At 41.1% G+C, this 17,576-nt stretch overlaps 1 protein-coding gene across 5 annotated transcripts in view; it reads left to right on the top strand.

Moving 5' to 3' along the window:
• Positions 1 to 12,366: 12,366 nt before the first annotated feature.
• The window catches only part of LOC113131760 (Kv channel-interacting protein 2), a 74,470-nt gene continuing 69,260 nt past the window's right edge, over positions 12,367 to 17,576 (top strand). For 3 of the 5 annotated variants that reach the window (XM_026309394.1, XM_026309393.1, XM_026309391.1), the window contains exon 1: positions 12,502 to 12,574. In XM_026309394.1, the coding sequence (XP_026165179.1) occupies positions 12,502 to 12,574 (73 nt within the window). Of the gene's footprint in view, positions 12,376 to 12,474; positions 12,579 to 17,576 lie in introns of those variants that run through there. The other 2 variants (XM_026309395.1, XM_026309392.1) reach the window with 2 other exon arrangements.

Here is a 17,576-nt window from a genome sequence, read left to right as displayed (position 1 = left end):
TGGAAATGCAATGAGTATGCAAGTTCAGTGCCTGTGTAAATTGATACACAGCAATTCAGCCTGGCTTATCTCACACCTTTTAATGTGTGTGAGATTGAACCTGATTGTTCAATATTTACAAAATATAGACGCAGCAAACCATAATCCAGCAAATACTGAACATAAACCCTGTCCTTACACTCTGGATATTAACTAATCTTTTCTGGAATGGAAGCTGTTCTTTCCTGTCTGATATTACAGTTACACGAGACACATGTCTCTAATTTATAATCAATAATGATCGTCGTGTGAGTGTGTGTAGGAATGCCTGCGTGCATGTGTCACTTTGAGTGTTGTTGCTTGTTTGCGTGGGGGATCTTTTCTGACAGATTTCTTGTGCTGTCAAAGCATATTGTGCATGAGTGATTACCTGTCATCGCAAGCCTTGAGCTCTGCTTAGTCCCCAATCATGCCACTGTTGTTGCTTTTCCATTGCTCTCCCGCTCTGCCTTTCTTTCTAACCCCTGCCAGCCCTGTGCCTCTCTCCCCTTTTGTCTGTTCTCTCTCTCTTTCTCTCTCTACTTGTGTATGTTTTTCTAATTTTCTCTTTTGGTCTGACTCTGTTTACTCTATATTGCTAGAAAGGTGAGAGCGAGGTCTTGAGGTTGGTGGTTTCTTTGATCTATTTATTTTATTTATTTCTTCATTTGATTGTTCCTGATGGTATTTGACCACAACACAACAGATGTATCTCCTCATGAAATTCCTGCCAAGCCTGGCTGCAACTTCCATTTGTAAGACATGAATCAACCAGGTCCAGAGGTTGTGCTGACGATGACAGGTCTGCTGACAGTCTCCCACCATGTGGGCTATGCAGATTCCTGCCACAAAAGCCTGGGGTTTTTATGTTTGTCTGGGGCAACGGGGACATGCTGTGCACTGTGTGGTATGATGGTAGTTTGCCCCATTGATTTTTGAATTGTTCAATTTTATTTTTAATGTATTTTCTTCTTTTTGATTTAATCTGTTTCTTGATTTCCTTGCAGTCTACTCGTGGAATTATAATGTGGGCTAGATGTACAGTATATATTCGACTGTGCGCTGAATTTGATTCATGTTGTTAGACAGCTTTTAATAAAGTGGATTATTTTTATTAACTTTTACTCTTTGTTTTGGAAATATTGTGCAAATGTGCTGTTTATGTTCCATCTGCGTTATGGGAACAAACAGCCTGGTTGCCTCTCCAATCAAATATAAATATCTGCACTTAATGGGAGGCAGTGCGGTGGCATCAGGGTATTGATTGTTAGGACCACTACTTGCCCTAACATTGTTACTACAAATCCCTGCCTGTCTGCTTTAACTAATAGTCATCTCAGAATCTCATTACTCTGTATCTGCCTGTAGTTGCTAAACTATAGTGTAATTAGTCTGAACTTGGTGAAAATGGGATTGTTTATTTAAAAGTTCATACCTACTGTGTATTTGCACTAAATATGTTCAGAAGAGCTTTTTCGAGTTGACTGTGTGCTGTCTGTCAGGTTATGTGCTGTCTTCAAAAGACACCATGTGTCTGATTTTGTGGCTGACACTTCCTCCAGTGCCTGGTGACATGTTTTTATTGTCTGCTGGGTACAAACTGTCAAGCGTCGACTTTAGAAACACTCAGACCAGTGATTTGCTTAATACAGAGCTAAGGAATAAGCTAGTGATGCGAGTGCCTGTGCCTCATTAAGGAATTAGCCCTGGCCAGTTTTCATGCAACACCTGTGGTTCTGGGCTAGCTGTTGTACTTCACCTACAGGCAGGAATATAGATTCTGGAAAGGTCTATTAAAGCCCTAATAGTTTAAAGCTGAGAATGTAGAAGTGTTCAAACTGAATCAGTTTTTATTTTGTTCACCATACGGTGAATATATTGTTTTATTGAATGCAGATATTGAAATATGCACAAATTGACCCCTGGCTTTGTTTGTGATAGCACCTGTTTTGTTTTATTTCCCCCTAGTTCGCTATTAAATACTTACCGACTAACTTGTTTTTATTACTTTTAGTAACAGAAATGTACGTTACGTCACTGTTGAGAGAAATGCCCAGTTATATGTTCCAACAGTAATGCCATTAAATATTGGTCTGAGAATAATTTCATTACCTTTTTACCTTTTTACCTTTTTTTTTTCTCAATTATATGTTAACAGCAATTTAGCTGCACCGAAACTGTTAAGACCTATTAATATTTTCCTCCTGTGCAGACCATATATCTCTTGATACATTTGGCACTGGCTTTTCTGTGCTGTAAGTTGTCACACTACAGTGCATACTAGTGTTTTGATTAACGGTATATGGTGAGGGTCAGCATCTGGACCAAACCTTACTATTATGTTCTGGACCCTGTGTGGCCATGTGGCACTAAGCTAGTAGTTAGATGACAGAGAATGGGGGTGAGCTCCAGTGAAGCATCCCTGTTAGATGATAACTCTGGCCTGTGGGAGGAAGCAGCAGGATGGCTGAGACAGCTTGGCTGTGGCACTGCTCCCTCTCAAAAGGTACAGGGGTGTGTTGAGTCAAATGTTGGTTATCTGGTGGGATTCTATGTGAGGCTAGAAATGACAAAAGCAAATGAATGAGATCTTTAGGGAATTTGTTCAGTCAAATGAAGGTCACATTATTAAAATATTATTCTAGATAAATTTAATATATGCTTAAAAAAATTCCTATGATCTCTGCTCTTCAGAATACAATGGTACGTCTCAATACCAAGGGGATGTGAAAAATGTCTCCCATGCTTGGCCAATTGTATCTCACATCCCATGTGCCTTCTTTATTGCTAGGTCATTATAAGCCAGAACACACATGCACGCACACACACACACACACACACACACACACACACACACATGCCAGCTGGCATTTAAAGATAGATGGAAGCCTAGGGGCAGAGGTTTTCTTGCATTCAGACTATAAATGGGGAATCTATTTTCATTCCCTTGTGTTAATCAGGGACACGACTTACATAAATTAAAGTTCACTACTTTATAATAGTATTGACGGCACAAAATAAATACCAGCCTTAAGTGGGACGATGCACAGAGATTGAGCCCTTATGGATGGCAAAGTGCCTTTTATTAAAATTCACACTCAGCTTTAAATAATCACTGAAAAGTCTGGATCTGTGTGGTATGGGCTGGTTTGTGGTTAAACCTCAGAAACAGCATCAACATGTTTTTTTTTTTAATTTTTTTTTTTTTACACTGAATAATCAGACAGCTTCCCTTAGTCTAACACCATGTGTCTTAACTATTGTGCTAAATATGCTACAGATAATTGCATGGCCACACCATGAAAGTCTGTGCGTGTCAGTTTGCATGACTCAGTCCGTCTTTAAAGTATATATGCAGTATAGTGTGTGTACGCCTCTCCATACTTAGTGTATGTGCTTCACCAGCGCATACACTATGATCAGTGGTCCATAGTTCAGTGGCTGATCAGTGGTCCGCTTCAGTACATGCAGGGTTGTTCCTGTAGGTTGAGGTAAAGCTTCAATAACCTCAGCAGGTTGTGAAGAATGAAATACTCTGTTCATCCCATCTATACCCTCAATAAGCTTGTATTTGGAGTTCTTCTCAAAAAGTTGTATTGTTGAAAGTAAATCCAAGAGTAGTTAAGTAGAATAACCCATTTGTCAATTAGCCCAACAACAATCAAGGACACAATAGGTGCTTAGCTCACTGACCTGCTAGTACTTCAAAGTACCATGTGGAAATACGTCGTTTTACATTCATAATATTTTTTACCCATAAGTTTCTGCTTGCAATTCCATAGTTTTACTTGTGATTTTCTGTTTTCTATCTGTCGAACATAGGTATCAGTATGTTCAGTCACTCACCCAACCTATTCCTGCTGTGTGTTCCTTCTGATTTAGTCGGTCTACCAGTTATTCTCTTGACCTTGTTAGCTCTCCTCTTTCTTTCCTCATAATTCTTGTCTCATGAGTACTTATGTGCTATCACATCTCAGCCTTAACCCGAGGAGACTACTGTGTGTTTGTGTGATCCCTTCACTCATCTTTAATTTCAAGGGCCAGTCTCCTCTCTTGACTTATTGTGCATTGTTTTGGTTAAACATTGTCTCCCTGTCTATAAATCAAAGTAGCATTAACGCGTATTACTTCAACTATTCAGCGTTTTCTGTAGAGGCTAGATCCCTCTGAGGAGGAAAACCGCCAACCTTAGTGGTAAGAGCTCTTTCTGACAACGATGTGTGGTGAATAAAACAGAGGCTAATCCTGCCTTCATAGCTGTTGGCTGGATGGCCATTTATGGGTGGTTTGGCTGTTGTGTTTTGTTTCCATCTCCTGTGTTAATCCGCAGGCAGCTGAAGTGGTTGAGACGCTTCAGCACTTCTCAGTATATACAATAACAAACCAGCAAATTCACTGGCACCCGAGCTCGGCCTGAGTATAATGCACTCTTCATTGAAATGCTTTTGTGTTTTCTGTTTGTGTGTGTGTGTGGCTGCATTTGTATATGTGTGTACTATATGTACACACGAATGTCTGTGTGTACATAAAAGTGCATACTTTGTGTACAAAGAAGTAATATCCCCTGGTATGAGTCACAGGGTGGAAATTAAAGCCTCGGATGATCTCTTCCTCAATAAGCAAACACTTCATTTTGACAGATCATTAACTAGACATTATCTTTCATTAGGCGCCTCTGCATTACTTATTCACCACCCCTAGGAACACACATGCACAGTCACAAATGGAGGCAAACACACAGATAACCCCCCCCACACACACACATATATACACATAGCTAAACTTGTTTGGTACACCATTTAAAACACTGTGCTCAGAGCATTATCTCTGTCACCGCATTTCACTGTTACAGGAAAAATATTCTGATTATTGATAAAAGTCTTCTTGCGGCTTGCTGTGGTTACTCCAATCTAATTTCTGTAGTTCCCATTCATCTCATTCATTCCCCACTAGTATCATAGCAAAGTGATCACACAGCCACTTTACAGATGGTCAGAGTAATTAGATTGACAATGAATTTTACAAGAGAGAAGAGCAGGCGGTGTTGTAAAGAGCATCCTGATAAAAAGAGGGACGCTCTTAAGAGCATCATAAGAGAGGAAATCATCACATTATGTAGTGGTAATTCAGATGCCTGCTGCTCCTGTCTCTCACAGTGGAGACAAGTGGAGAGGGACTGAGCTAAAACACTGTGAGCCTCTCCCTCCTCCACAATAGTTATCAGCAATACAACTTTCGTTGCAGCATAAAAAAAACCGATTGGTGACATTAATGGGACAACACATTTCGGGGCAGAGACTGGGGCAGTTTCCGGCCCACCAGACTCCATCCATCTGCTCGGCACATCGGCACTTTTCCTGTTTGCTCTATCCATCATATGCTGCATCTACCCACCAGTCTCTGCTTCTCCATCCATCTCCCTTAGCGGCTTTTTTCCCATTCGTGCCTATAAAACCTGTGTGCCTGCCTCAGTCAGCACACCCCAGCGATCTATCAGAGGGTGATTTTATGGGCTTTCCCCCTTCTTATAGCTGTTTAGCCATCCTCACCCAGCCCGGGACGATTTGTTATTGTAAGCATTTGTCCAACATGTTTAGACTGTTTGCGCTGATGGTACACTAATGAAAAATGAAGATGGGTTCTGGAAAGTTATGACAATTCATTGTGCCAACAGATCAATGACACATAAGGGAAATAGGAAGTGATAATGAGATTGTTGTCAAGAATACTGAATCAATGACGGACTGAGATAAAGGATGTGGTGAGATGCTGAGACAAAGGGGATTCGCTAATATGTCTCTAAATTCACCTTTTAACCAATGATATCATGAAAAAATGTCTAGAGACAAGTCCCATCTCTGCCTCTTTAGTCCTTCCTCCCTATTTGTTGACTGTATTGGCTCCTATGGGCAGGTGGACGACTTTAGTTGGATTTTGTGCGCTTGCTCGCTGTCACTGCTTCAATACACAATCTCAGGTTGCAATACTAGAAGAACATGAGAGTTTATCTCACCTTACAGATGACCGTTAAACGTCGATGAAAATTCATTGTGGAAATCACCTGTTACGTCCACCTTGCAAACATTGGTGATTATAAAATGAGGTTTAAGTGTTTCCAAACTTGTTTATTAGTTTTGCATTTCATGACTGACGGAGTACAATACGGTCAAGTTTCAGATAAGCTAAATACTGTATATCAATATACGGTATATCAATTTGAAAATTTGTGGTTTGTAGTGTAAGCAACAGCCTCTTGGTTCAAAAAACACAGCTTTTCATTACCCTGGGGTAGGGCAGGAGAGGTGCGTGTGTGAGTGTGAATGCACAGTTGCATACAGTATGTTTTCATGCAATATGCCTCTTGAATAAATGAAATACAATAAAGTGAGGAAGCACTAGTATCTGGTGTTTGCTCTAGGTACATCATAAATATATATGATGCTTTTCTGTGCAAATGTTTATACACTGCTTCTAGCACTAGCAAATGCCATTGTTTTGTGGGTATTTGTGGTATTTTTTTGCCTTTAATAGAGAAACACAGGGAAGAGTTCAGATGCTGGTTATGGTTGCTGGTCACCATCCTAACCCAACCCCTAGGCATTTCAATGTTTTTTTTTTTTTAAGTCAAAAATGTGGTACCAGAAATATCTGTTAACGTTCTGTGATTTTATTTGTTTTTCCTACAGTATTTGCTCCTGGCAACTGAAGCATCATTAATATTACTATGTTTATGTGTTGGTAACTTAAAGCACTTGGTTGAGGTTGTTCCTTTTGGTTAAGTTTTTAACAAGGTCAACAGTCAGGACACATTAAGTAGCAAAACCCAGTCCTTCCCTAACCCTTAACCAAAGTGTTTCCAAGCCTAAAACCTAACCACAGTATTAACAACACTAGAGTCAAAATCTAACACTTCCCAGATTGGAGAAAAGCTGTGCCAATGAGCAAAATCCAGGCAGCAAGTAGATTGCCATCAAAACATACTGTATTTGGCAAGAATATTCAACAGTTAACTAACAAAACTTTTAGTAGACAGTCATGCAAATATGATGAAGAGGCAATAGCACAATCACAACAATCGATTTTATGTTCCTGTGAAAGCCTTCTATAAACATACTGCCAGGACATAAAGAGGATTTTAAAATGACAGTCCATTATCTTAACTTTGAGCCTTGGTCTGCCACACTGTATTTGAATGAGGAATGTGGCAAAAACAGATGGATGATTTCTATAAACACCAATTGTCTAGTGATTAAACCATCTAGATGTCATTCTCTTTTTCTACCTGACTCCACTGTCTGGATGGAGTGGACACATCTGGGACATACTCTGCAAGGACACATGGCTGCAATAAGGAATTTGGCAAAAAGGGGGAAAAGGAGGGGAAAGGTAAATGAAGAGTGAAGCAAGTGAGTCAGAGAGAAAGTCTAAACTTCACACTCATGAGTAATTCATAAAGGTTTCTATTCTGCCTTGTTTTATTACCTCCAAGCCAGTAAACATAAAGAGATGCAACATTATTCAGCTGCTCTCTATAGTGTACTAGACCTAAAACACAAGCTCTATATATTTTAACAGAAAGACAAAAGGAAGGTTATTGGACAGCCATACTGTCACATATTCACTGCCCAGATGACAGGCAAGTTGTGGCATGACTGCGTATGTTTGGGCCACTCTGCCTCAGAGGGTGTCATCCCTCAGGCAAACGGTGACATTGGTAACAGCAGCCCAGCTGACATCTGTCAAAAGCTATCACAGGTTTTAAATGAGACAGCAAACATACCTGGAGGTCAGGGGTTACATTCACCAGCAATTACAGTGTAGAGGAAAAAATCTGACACATGTGGAGAGGAAATCTTATGTTCTCTGAAGGTTGCACACATGTCTTTTTCTAAATGGCATTGTTGCATATCTCTGGCTTAAAGGAAGGAAGCTTTAAACAAGATGAGAAAAGAAAGTCAGAGTACGGTGGGGACAGGCTGAGCATGAGAGCGGACAGTCAGGTTGGATTTAGGTTACAACAGGGCTGATGGAAACAGAATGATACTGATAGTAGCAAATTAGGATGGGAATAAACAGCTTAAAGGAAGAGCGGCATGGGGAGACAGAGAAACTTTAGGTTCAGATGTGGTTAGGAGCCACGCTGCAGTTGTGGTGACAAAGTGACTATACTGAGTATACTGTAGCTGTAGTGAATGTTTAAAATAGCAAAAGTAACAAAAATAAAATACTACATATTGAATGAGCATACTATAACAAAATTAAACAAATGATAGTAAATGCTGTACATACACATCGAAATTTGCAAAACCAAACAGGGCTCCCGAAAAACACACACAATTGACAAGAGCATACATCTTTTTTTTTTTTTTTTTTGCCCATATGTGTTTCTGTGTGTGCCTGGGGGCTTTGCATTTGTGTGTCTGTAGGTTTGTTAAGTGTGCATGTGTGTCTGAGTCTCACTGGACATCATCAATCAGTCACCCAGTCAGTATTGGCTGTGTAACTCCAGCCAAGCTGACAGCTCTGCTCTAGAGGTTGCTGGCTGCAGTGAATAATGAAAGGAAGTGTCATTTAGACGTTTGAAGTGCTTTTTAATGCTGCTTAACAAGCAGGGTTTTCTTTCTACTTTGGGAAGCTCAAGGCTTCGAAACACCACCAGTGACAGCTATTTCTAAGTTAATCCTTCTTATTCCATCTTTTCTGCTGAGCTGCAGAATTGTTCTGGCAAAGATTCTTTACCCCACTCTCCCATGGTCCTACATAAAAGTGCAAATATTTAACATTGTGTTACACAGCTGAATTCTGCATTGTTGTACTCATACAATGCAGTGTGTGACATACTGATTTTGCTATGGTTACCGTCACTGCAGATCAAGTGTGAGAGCACACACACACACACACACACACACACGCACACGCACACACACACACACACACACACACACACGAACACCTTGGTTTGGGGTTCCTGGAGTTCTGTATCATTAATATTCACGGTACAGTTTGGCTCATAAGAGAGCTGACAAGGACAGGGGATTGACCTTCGGGTTGCAGTGGGTGCCAGAGGATGCATCTCAATAGTTTGATGAGTGTTCCTTCCCTTCCTTTTCTATCCATTCTTTCCCTCTCCCACTTTCCCAGCTCTGAGTTTTTATCAGTGACTTGCAGACACTAACAATATAACCTGCATGTCCGTGTGTCTGTTTGAGCTTTTGTGTAGGTGTGAATAATCCGGTTACAAGGTGCTGAAGCTTTATAGGCAGACTGAGATTAAACAACTATTGTAGGCCTGATTAGAATTTTCCAAGTTGCATTGTACACCGACACTCACATACACACTTGAGTTTTTAATGTTTATTTATGAAACAAGACATGTATTATAAATAGCAGGTCAGTGTGCTGACCTGGTCCAGATTGAGTGTTTGTGATGACTTGTTGCTGAATAGGATCAGCTAATAGTGTAAGTCTCCTTATTGTTGGTAGAGCAGGTGAACTGTAAAATGGTCTGCAATGAGAAGACCCTTGTCTTGTCCCTAATGTTCTCTGGTGTTAAAAATAAGGATGCAAACAACACCTCACCAACACAACAACAGCAGACCTTGCTACCCAGCTGGCATGATGCCCAGTATTCCTTACTGAGATACAACAAGTTTGTTTCTGGGTCACTGCACAGCTATGATTTGTACACTTTCACATCCAGGTTTGTCTGGAAGTCGCGACCCCACCACAAACACTCGCACTCACAGATAGCCCCCTTGTCAATGACTCACCGATTGTCTTTATTTTGGCTCTGAATCACTAAATCCCCTCTAACTCACCATGAATTGATCTTTCAACTACCCCTATCTTTCATTCTTGCACATTCCTCCTCGCTTTCATTTAGAATCCACCTCTCCTTGTCTCCTTTCATTTACCACACACAGAAATCCAATCACTATCCAATCATCTGTATCTGTGAAATATTTTGTTGGTATTAGATGACAGAAATGCAGGCCTTGTTGTTATTGTAGACCTCCCTATATTTATTAGCAGCAAGCAGGGTTCAAATAAGGCTCAGCGGGGGAACATTCAACATTTCATGACCTTAACTCACCTCTTTTCCAACATATTTCAGAAGGTTTCAGTCAAGACTTACACTCAAATTGCAAATAATTTACAGATAACCCCATATAGATGCCTACATGGTAAATTCACTTGTCTTTTGGTCTGCCAGAATGAAAGGCAAACACACGAAAACAAGTAAATTCAAAATGTGTTGTATTATTACACAATGGCCTGTTCAATCAGAAGAGGGATTGCTACGTTTTGTCCCTCATAGAGAACAGCAGATGACCAATCCTGTTACAAAGCGTTTAGCCTTATTTTGGCAAAATCACTGTTTAGATCATGATTATCACAACAGAGAGGGAAGAAGTGGCAGAGAAAACAAAGAAGAGTGAGAGATACTGTGTCATGGTGATCAGCCCAGTCGAGCAGACTGTGGAGCCCACTGTGCTCCTCTGTGTCCGTCATCATCCTTATGTCTTCCTAACTATGATAAGTTCAGTCACATGTTTATGCCCACCCTTGTACTGTTTATGTGCTACTATCTTTATCCTTGTTAAACACTGAGGCCACCATAGGTAGGCTAACAAAGCTTTAAAAAGTACAAGTGTGGCTTAAAAGGTCTGAGAAACGAAGCTAAAAATCCAGATGCTTCAAAGGAACATGGCAGCAGCTTGGATTCAGGACAACAGCTTCTAGTGAGTCCAGTACAAACACCTGTCGAGTTTTAAAGCGTAAGAGGTAGGTAGAAGTTTGTAGCTATAGAGTCAAATGTGAAAAACTGAGACACAATGCAAGCTCAACAGCCGAAGAGCAGTAAATAGCAGCAACTTTACTTATTAACAATCTGTTTTTGTTGATACGTGTTTCTGTGTCCATTCAGGTTTATGGTAGTTTTGGAGACTGTAGCTACTGTGCTGCTGTGGTGATGGACTGTAATACTCCCTGTGTTTGACACATTAACCTACAATTAAACTGATTAGACCATTACAAAATTGTACAGTTCAGATGCAGGCATTTCTCTTGCATATGTTGTTGTTGTTGTTCATTTAACCTGTTTACTTTACTATATGATTCTTGTGATGGTGTGTCACCAGCTTGAGTCAGAAGTCCTGGGCTATTTTTTTCTGTAGCTTTCAAGGCCTCTCAAAAAGCAAAATCACTGAGATGATTAAACATCATCTCTGACAGAATCTAAAGCTTCATCAGCAGCACTAACTGAACCAGTCTATATACAGTAACTGTCTCAGTGCCGTGTGCTCACATGGTAACAGGCAGCTCTACCGTTACATTGCCATGAGCGTGCAGGAATGTTTTTTTGACACTGCTATATTGGAGAAATGCATATTTCAGTGACAGATCTGACACTTCAGCCGGTCCCATCTGAGGACGAGGTCTTATTGACTTACAGGATGCAGGACTGAGTGAGATCAATGAGGGGGGACTCTTGCATCCAGCACCCAGTTTACACCCTTGCAACGGTAGGGGGCAAAGAGCACAGCTATCTGAATAAAAGAATAACTTCTAACAGACTAGCAAATATTCCAACTGTGACAGGGATTAATGAATGAATGCATGAAAGGATGGAGAGCGTTTTGATGCAAATCCTGATATATTACAGAAAAAATATGGCATCAAAGACAGATTGCTTGACAGATTGTGACCAAATGTCATGCTGTAGTAACCAAGCAGGACTTGAGGGGAGATAAGGGAGGAAAAGAGACCTGGGGAGGGAGAGCAGAGAGGAAGACAAGGGATAGACACAAAGCTTCCCGGAGCCAGTGAGTATTTATAGATCAGATGTAGTCAGAACCACTGCCTGGCTGCAGCAGTACGCGCCTTGTTGCTGGTGCTGATCTCTCTGTACACATCCGCCGAGGCTGTGACTCAGTGGAGAACGTTAGGAGAGACTGTGATGGTGATTTTAATGGCAGACAGACTCACGACCAATTCACAGAGTGAAATACAGCATGAATGAAGCCACACGCAGGCCACTGCTTAATGCCACTAGGGGGGTTGGGGATGTTAGGAAACTCAGTGATGTGATGTTCATATTTTGTTTGGGTACATCTGTAACGATCTCCGAAAAGTAGCCAAACTAAAGCCTTTAATTTGAGAGATTTAGATTTTTTTTCTAGGTGTGTGTCCGTGCGTGCGTGTTCGCGCGTCAGCCCATGTGAGAGTGCCGACCAGAAGCGCGCGTGGTTCACTCAGCTCCTGGATGCCGAGAGCGCACACACACGCGCACACGAACCAACAGGAGAAATAACGACTTAGATACATGGGGCGCAAATCAGACATGACTTGTTAACGGCAGCAGACCTGTAGCCATCCTCCGTGAAGGCGAACAAGAAAACCACTATAGTGTTTCCACAAACCGAAATCGCCAAAATAGCAGCTGTTTCCCTACAGTTCCACATTCCGGCGCACACGGGGAAAATGAAGGCGAAAAACCGGGACCAAAGCTTGTCGGACTCCAGAGAGCTGGACGGATCCTATGACCAGTTAACGGGTGAGTGAGCACTAGTCAATGTTGTGTGACCGCCTGCAGAAACAAACCAAAAAAGATTCAATATGCAAAACTGATAGACGATCTGTAGAGGAACCGGTCCACATAACTTCAGCTGTCACAACCTGTTCGCCATTCACCTCATCTCTAAACGACAAAGAACCTAATCTTTTTATGGATATTAACAGAATCTACACTGCACCAGCGTAAGTTTGTATATAAGTTTGTCGTTTAATTTTCAGCTTCCATGGTAACACAGTTATTCTTGTAGTTGCTGTGTTACCTCAAAGCAGTGGAGCGTTTTTAGATTTGTATAAGGAATAACAGAGAGTGGCGAAGAGTAAAAAAAAAACAAAAAACAATATTTAAATGGAAACATAGACATATTGGATCTTTTAATGTCAGTGTTGCATGTAAGTGTGGTTGCGTAATTGGTGCGTAATGTTGGTAAATGATGATTGATTTCTGTTGATTGGGAGACGACAGTGTGGTTGTGCTGGCCTGGCTCAGATATCGGAGACCACCTCATTGTCATTGTCCTGACTGCTGTGAAAAGCGCTGCAGGGTGGAGAACACCTGTCTACCCGATTGAAATTGTGGAGCTCGTACCGATTTGTCTGCTTTGGCTGTGTTGTTGTGGGTTAAACAGAAATCTGTCACATAACACTGAGCTTTATCTGCCGAAATCTGGGGCTGTATTTTAAAAAATCGAACTGCTCTTCTCTGCAAGCGCAGCAGACCTCTGAGCGACACTTCACGCCATGTGGATTTTAAAGCGTGCCAAATTAGTGCGTAATTTCGTCTGCTCTGTTTGGGGGGAGGAAAAAGTCACGTATTGCGCGTATTGCGCTTTCTTTCTGGGAAAAGTGAACTGATGACTGTACTTCCAGTTTAATGTCAGTGTGAGAACCGTTTGCATCTTAAATGTCAGCTGCCTGAATAAAATGCTTGAACACATCTGAAGCCTGCAGAGGGAAGTTGTGTATGTCCAGACAGCGGTGTGCCCCAGGCTGGATGGTGACAGTACAACCTCACTGTGCTAGTCTGTGCATTAACAGCTAAACGGTGCTTTGTCACAAATTTAATGCACTACAAATTGAGAAATTACTGAAAGGTGAAACTAAGTGAGCTGATGTTAACTGTGCCTGCAGCAGACATACCATATGTACTCTAGGTATCTTCTGCTGGGTTTGTCTGTGAATATTTGTGTGGATCAAAGCATGTGTGTGGGTATACGCAGCATGTGTGGGTGTGTTATGAAGCAGCAGCTTTTCTTTTCCTACAGTCCTTTCTTGAAAGTTAAAATGAAGAATTTGTGCCAGTGAATTCAAAAACATCGATCAGACTTCACAGCTCAGCATAAGTCATGTCAACCAACCCACACAATATGCTGACCATCATGCCGGGCCACACGGTGAGCTTTGCAGAGCTTCTCACTGATTCCACCACACACTTCAGCAGCTTGACTGTCTTTTCTTTCATGGTGAGAATACTGTATTTTTGCAACTTGCATCAGCAGTCAGATGCGATACACACTTGGTTATGAGCTGTATTATGGATTTTTAGTTAATGGGACAGTGTAAGAAATGAAATGTTCTATAATGTAAATTTAAACTCAGCATTTACTCTCCTCTCATCTCTTTGGATTGTTGAACTGGTCCCTTGTGTCTGCCCACTATAAGTCATTGTTTTCTTAATATTTGAGTGGAGAGAGTGACAGTGAGAGGGACCAAGTCATTCGGTGTGGTGGAGCAATTTACTCCTTGCATAGTTTTTAATGACTTTTTCAAAGCTCTGATTTTTATGGTTTATTCATCTTTGTAAGACACTGTCGACAGTAAAACATAGTGTGCCTTGATAGTTTTCAGAGTTATTAAGGCTGGCTCTTGCCAATAAGACTATAATGAAGCTGTGATGCACATAAAGCTGTGGAGAAATATTGTTGCTCTTTTCTTTGTCCCATTTTTCATTTAATGGAAGCAGTTGACTGCAAAGTGATTCAGTGTGTGTGTGTATGAGACATGAGTGACAGGTGATTTTCTGCATAATCCCCACTAAAATGAAAAGGTATATAGTGTGATGTGAGCACATGGTTTGTGAGAATGGTTTCTTAAGTGGATTTTTTTGTGTGGGTAGGACAGCTACAGGTGAGTCATTATTCTTACTTAGAAGTAACTTGTATGTGCGAGTGAGCGAGAAGTGAGAGACAGAGAGAGAGCGTGTGTGTGTGTGTGTGTGTTCATTCTCAAAGCAGAGCTGACCTGTGTTGCTTAAAGGTGGTGTGGGTGTTCTCCAATCACTGTTTGAGTGAAATGCAACCCTCTAGAAATAACTCTCTCTCAGCCTGCTACAGAGTACTGAAGTGCGCCCCACTGTGCGTGTGCATGGGTTGGAGTGTGTGGTAGCCTGGCATTCCCTGAGAGATGAGAGGTAATTATAGAAGCGCAGTGCAGTAATCTCCTCTTCCACCTCACAAGCCACTCTCAAAAGGAATCATATCACCTACACGCACACATACACAACACAATGACTTCAAGTATACGCACATGCCGCTATTACCTCAACCTTATCTAAAAGCAAAATCAGTATTGGTTGGCAGCCAGTCTGCTGATCCTCCCTTTGTTCTGTCTGGAACTAATGGTGCATCATCTCCTGTAGTGGTGAAGAAGACGAAGCCACTAATTTTTAAAACTATTACACCGAAATATTTTTTTGCTTGTTTTATTGTATCTTTTCATGCAGATCTATATTGTTTTTGCTCTATATCTAACCAATCCAGCCTGATTTTCAGATTCAGTTTGATCTTTTTTTTTCTCCATTGTCAGACTGGCAACAGAAACTTTCCCAGCCTGTTTATGTATTCATTTTTTTATTAATGGTCAGGAGTTTACCATGTATTCACTGTCTAATCCAGAGTGATCAGAAACACCACCTTTGTGAGAAGCTTGTTCCCCATGTGTAAAGCTAAAATAATTAGTCTAGTTAATCTGCAATTTTCCTAATTGAATATTTAAGCAAAGAAAATAGTGTTGGGTGATTTTCATCGTCTTGTTTCATAGTAAAATTAGGATTTTGTATTGGATTTTGTATTTGTAGAAGTCACCTTAGACATTTTCTAACTAACTATCTTATCTTATTTAAATCTTATTTAATTGAGAAAATAATTACCAGGCCATTATGAAAATGATGCACCACTGTGTTTGATTTTTGCAGTGTGTGTGCGTGTGTTTTTCTGTGATAGAGTCAAATCTTCAACTTTTTATTTTGGATAAGAACATGTGAAGGTCAATTGAAACTTTTCGATGGACTTGAGAAAACAAGGAATTTAAGTTTATTTTCATGTTTATGCACATGGTAAAGAAAACAGTATGTACAAACGCTGGATTAACTGGGTGTCCATTCTGGCCAGTGACTGTTCAATCATCTCTCTCTCTCACATTCACACACACACACACACACACACACACACACACACACACACACACACATGCACATGCACAGCTCCTAATAAGTGATGTTAAAAGCATTCAGAGTTGTGGCAGGTGTTAAGTTGGAATAGACCTCTGTTTCAACTAAACTGACAAGGGTAGAGGTGAAGGAGATTGGCTGGTGTGGAAGCTAACACACCCCGACTTAGTGATTGATGCTGGGCCCCTGTACTGAAAATTATAATTTACAATTTCCAGACCAAACCGATTCCAGGGCGAAGATTGCCTTCATAATTGAGCCTGTCAGAGAGTTTAGCCCAGAGTCACCTTCTCAGGGAAAACGTTTCTTGGTGCAGCTAGAATTGTAACCGCCACTGGCACTAATTACAAGCCTTTATTTACTGCGTTATATGATCTGCTGGGACATGAGTGACACACATGTCCTTGTCCTCTCTGAGCCTTTTGCTGGGCCCAGGCTCATCTTGAAAGTGCCAGAATTGCTGATGTGTAATGACTGGATTTCTACATGGAGGAATGCTCGGAGTGGTTCACTTAGGCTTGTCTGTCACATTGCTTAGATCATTGAGGGAAGGAAAGAATGAAGGAATAATGAAAGACAGGAAGGAAAGATGGAGGGAGCTGGCAAAGGAACAACAGAGGCAAAGTGCAAGAAGATGAATTAGGTTGCAGAGAATATTGCGTTTACCAGGCAAATCCCAGCGATGCTCTTTGGTAGTCTGGAGGCGTTGTTTGTCCTATTACAGAATCTCTTCCTGCCAAACATATTCTGCTAATGCACTACTCCTATCCATCCGTAAAGTCCTGCAATCATATGGGAGCTGCACACCCGAGACCTGAGATCTTTTTGACATTCAAAAGTGAAAAGTGGATTAGATGTTTGCACGTAGAAATTAAGAGGTTTTCATCATTGGTTATCCATCCTCTGCTGTCCTCTACATAATGTCCCCACTGCATTTCCTAATAATCTGACTGACAGTCTCCACATGAGCTGCACTCTCTTTTTTTCTAACTATATCACACTCCTCCGACTCCACTCCCACAATCAGATTATATAATAATATTGTATATAAATTTCAGTTTCTAGCAGTGTCTTGACTATCCGTGTCCTGATTTATCACACCTCTTCCTCAGCGCTGCTTTATCTGTGTTTATCTCCAAAACTGTTGCCTGTACTTCTCAGGTTTTCTATATTCCATCCTGAAGCCAGACTCTCTTCCAGGCCCCTGTCCTCCCCCCACACTGGGGCTGTGGCTTAATGCAGCTGGAAGTCAGAATCAATTCTTAAGAGTTTTAATCTTTGACCACATCTATTGAGGGCCAGTCAATTATTCATTAAACTAAACCCTGTGCATCTCCCCTCTGGTGCGTTACAAATGTCAGCTTTTTTTTTTTTTTTACCTCAACATCAGTCTGATACTGCTGCCTTGTCAAATATGTTCAGCACTGAGCAACTGATTGATTGATTGATGGTAAGTGTCTCTGAGTGTGACAGAGCTTCATGTCATTCATTGCGTGTCTCTCTCGCTTTGCTTTACTGTCACTCTGAACATCTGATC

The sequence above is a fragment of the Mastacembelus armatus genome, chromosome 15, assembly GCF_900324485.2.
Source record: "Mastacembelus armatus chromosome 15, fMasArm1.2, whole genome shotgun sequence".
NCBI classification, from domain to species: Eukaryota; Metazoa; Chordata; class Actinopteri; order Synbranchiformes; family Mastacembelidae; genus Mastacembelus; species Mastacembelus armatus.
This window is presented reverse-complemented; position numbering and strand designations above follow the sequence as displayed.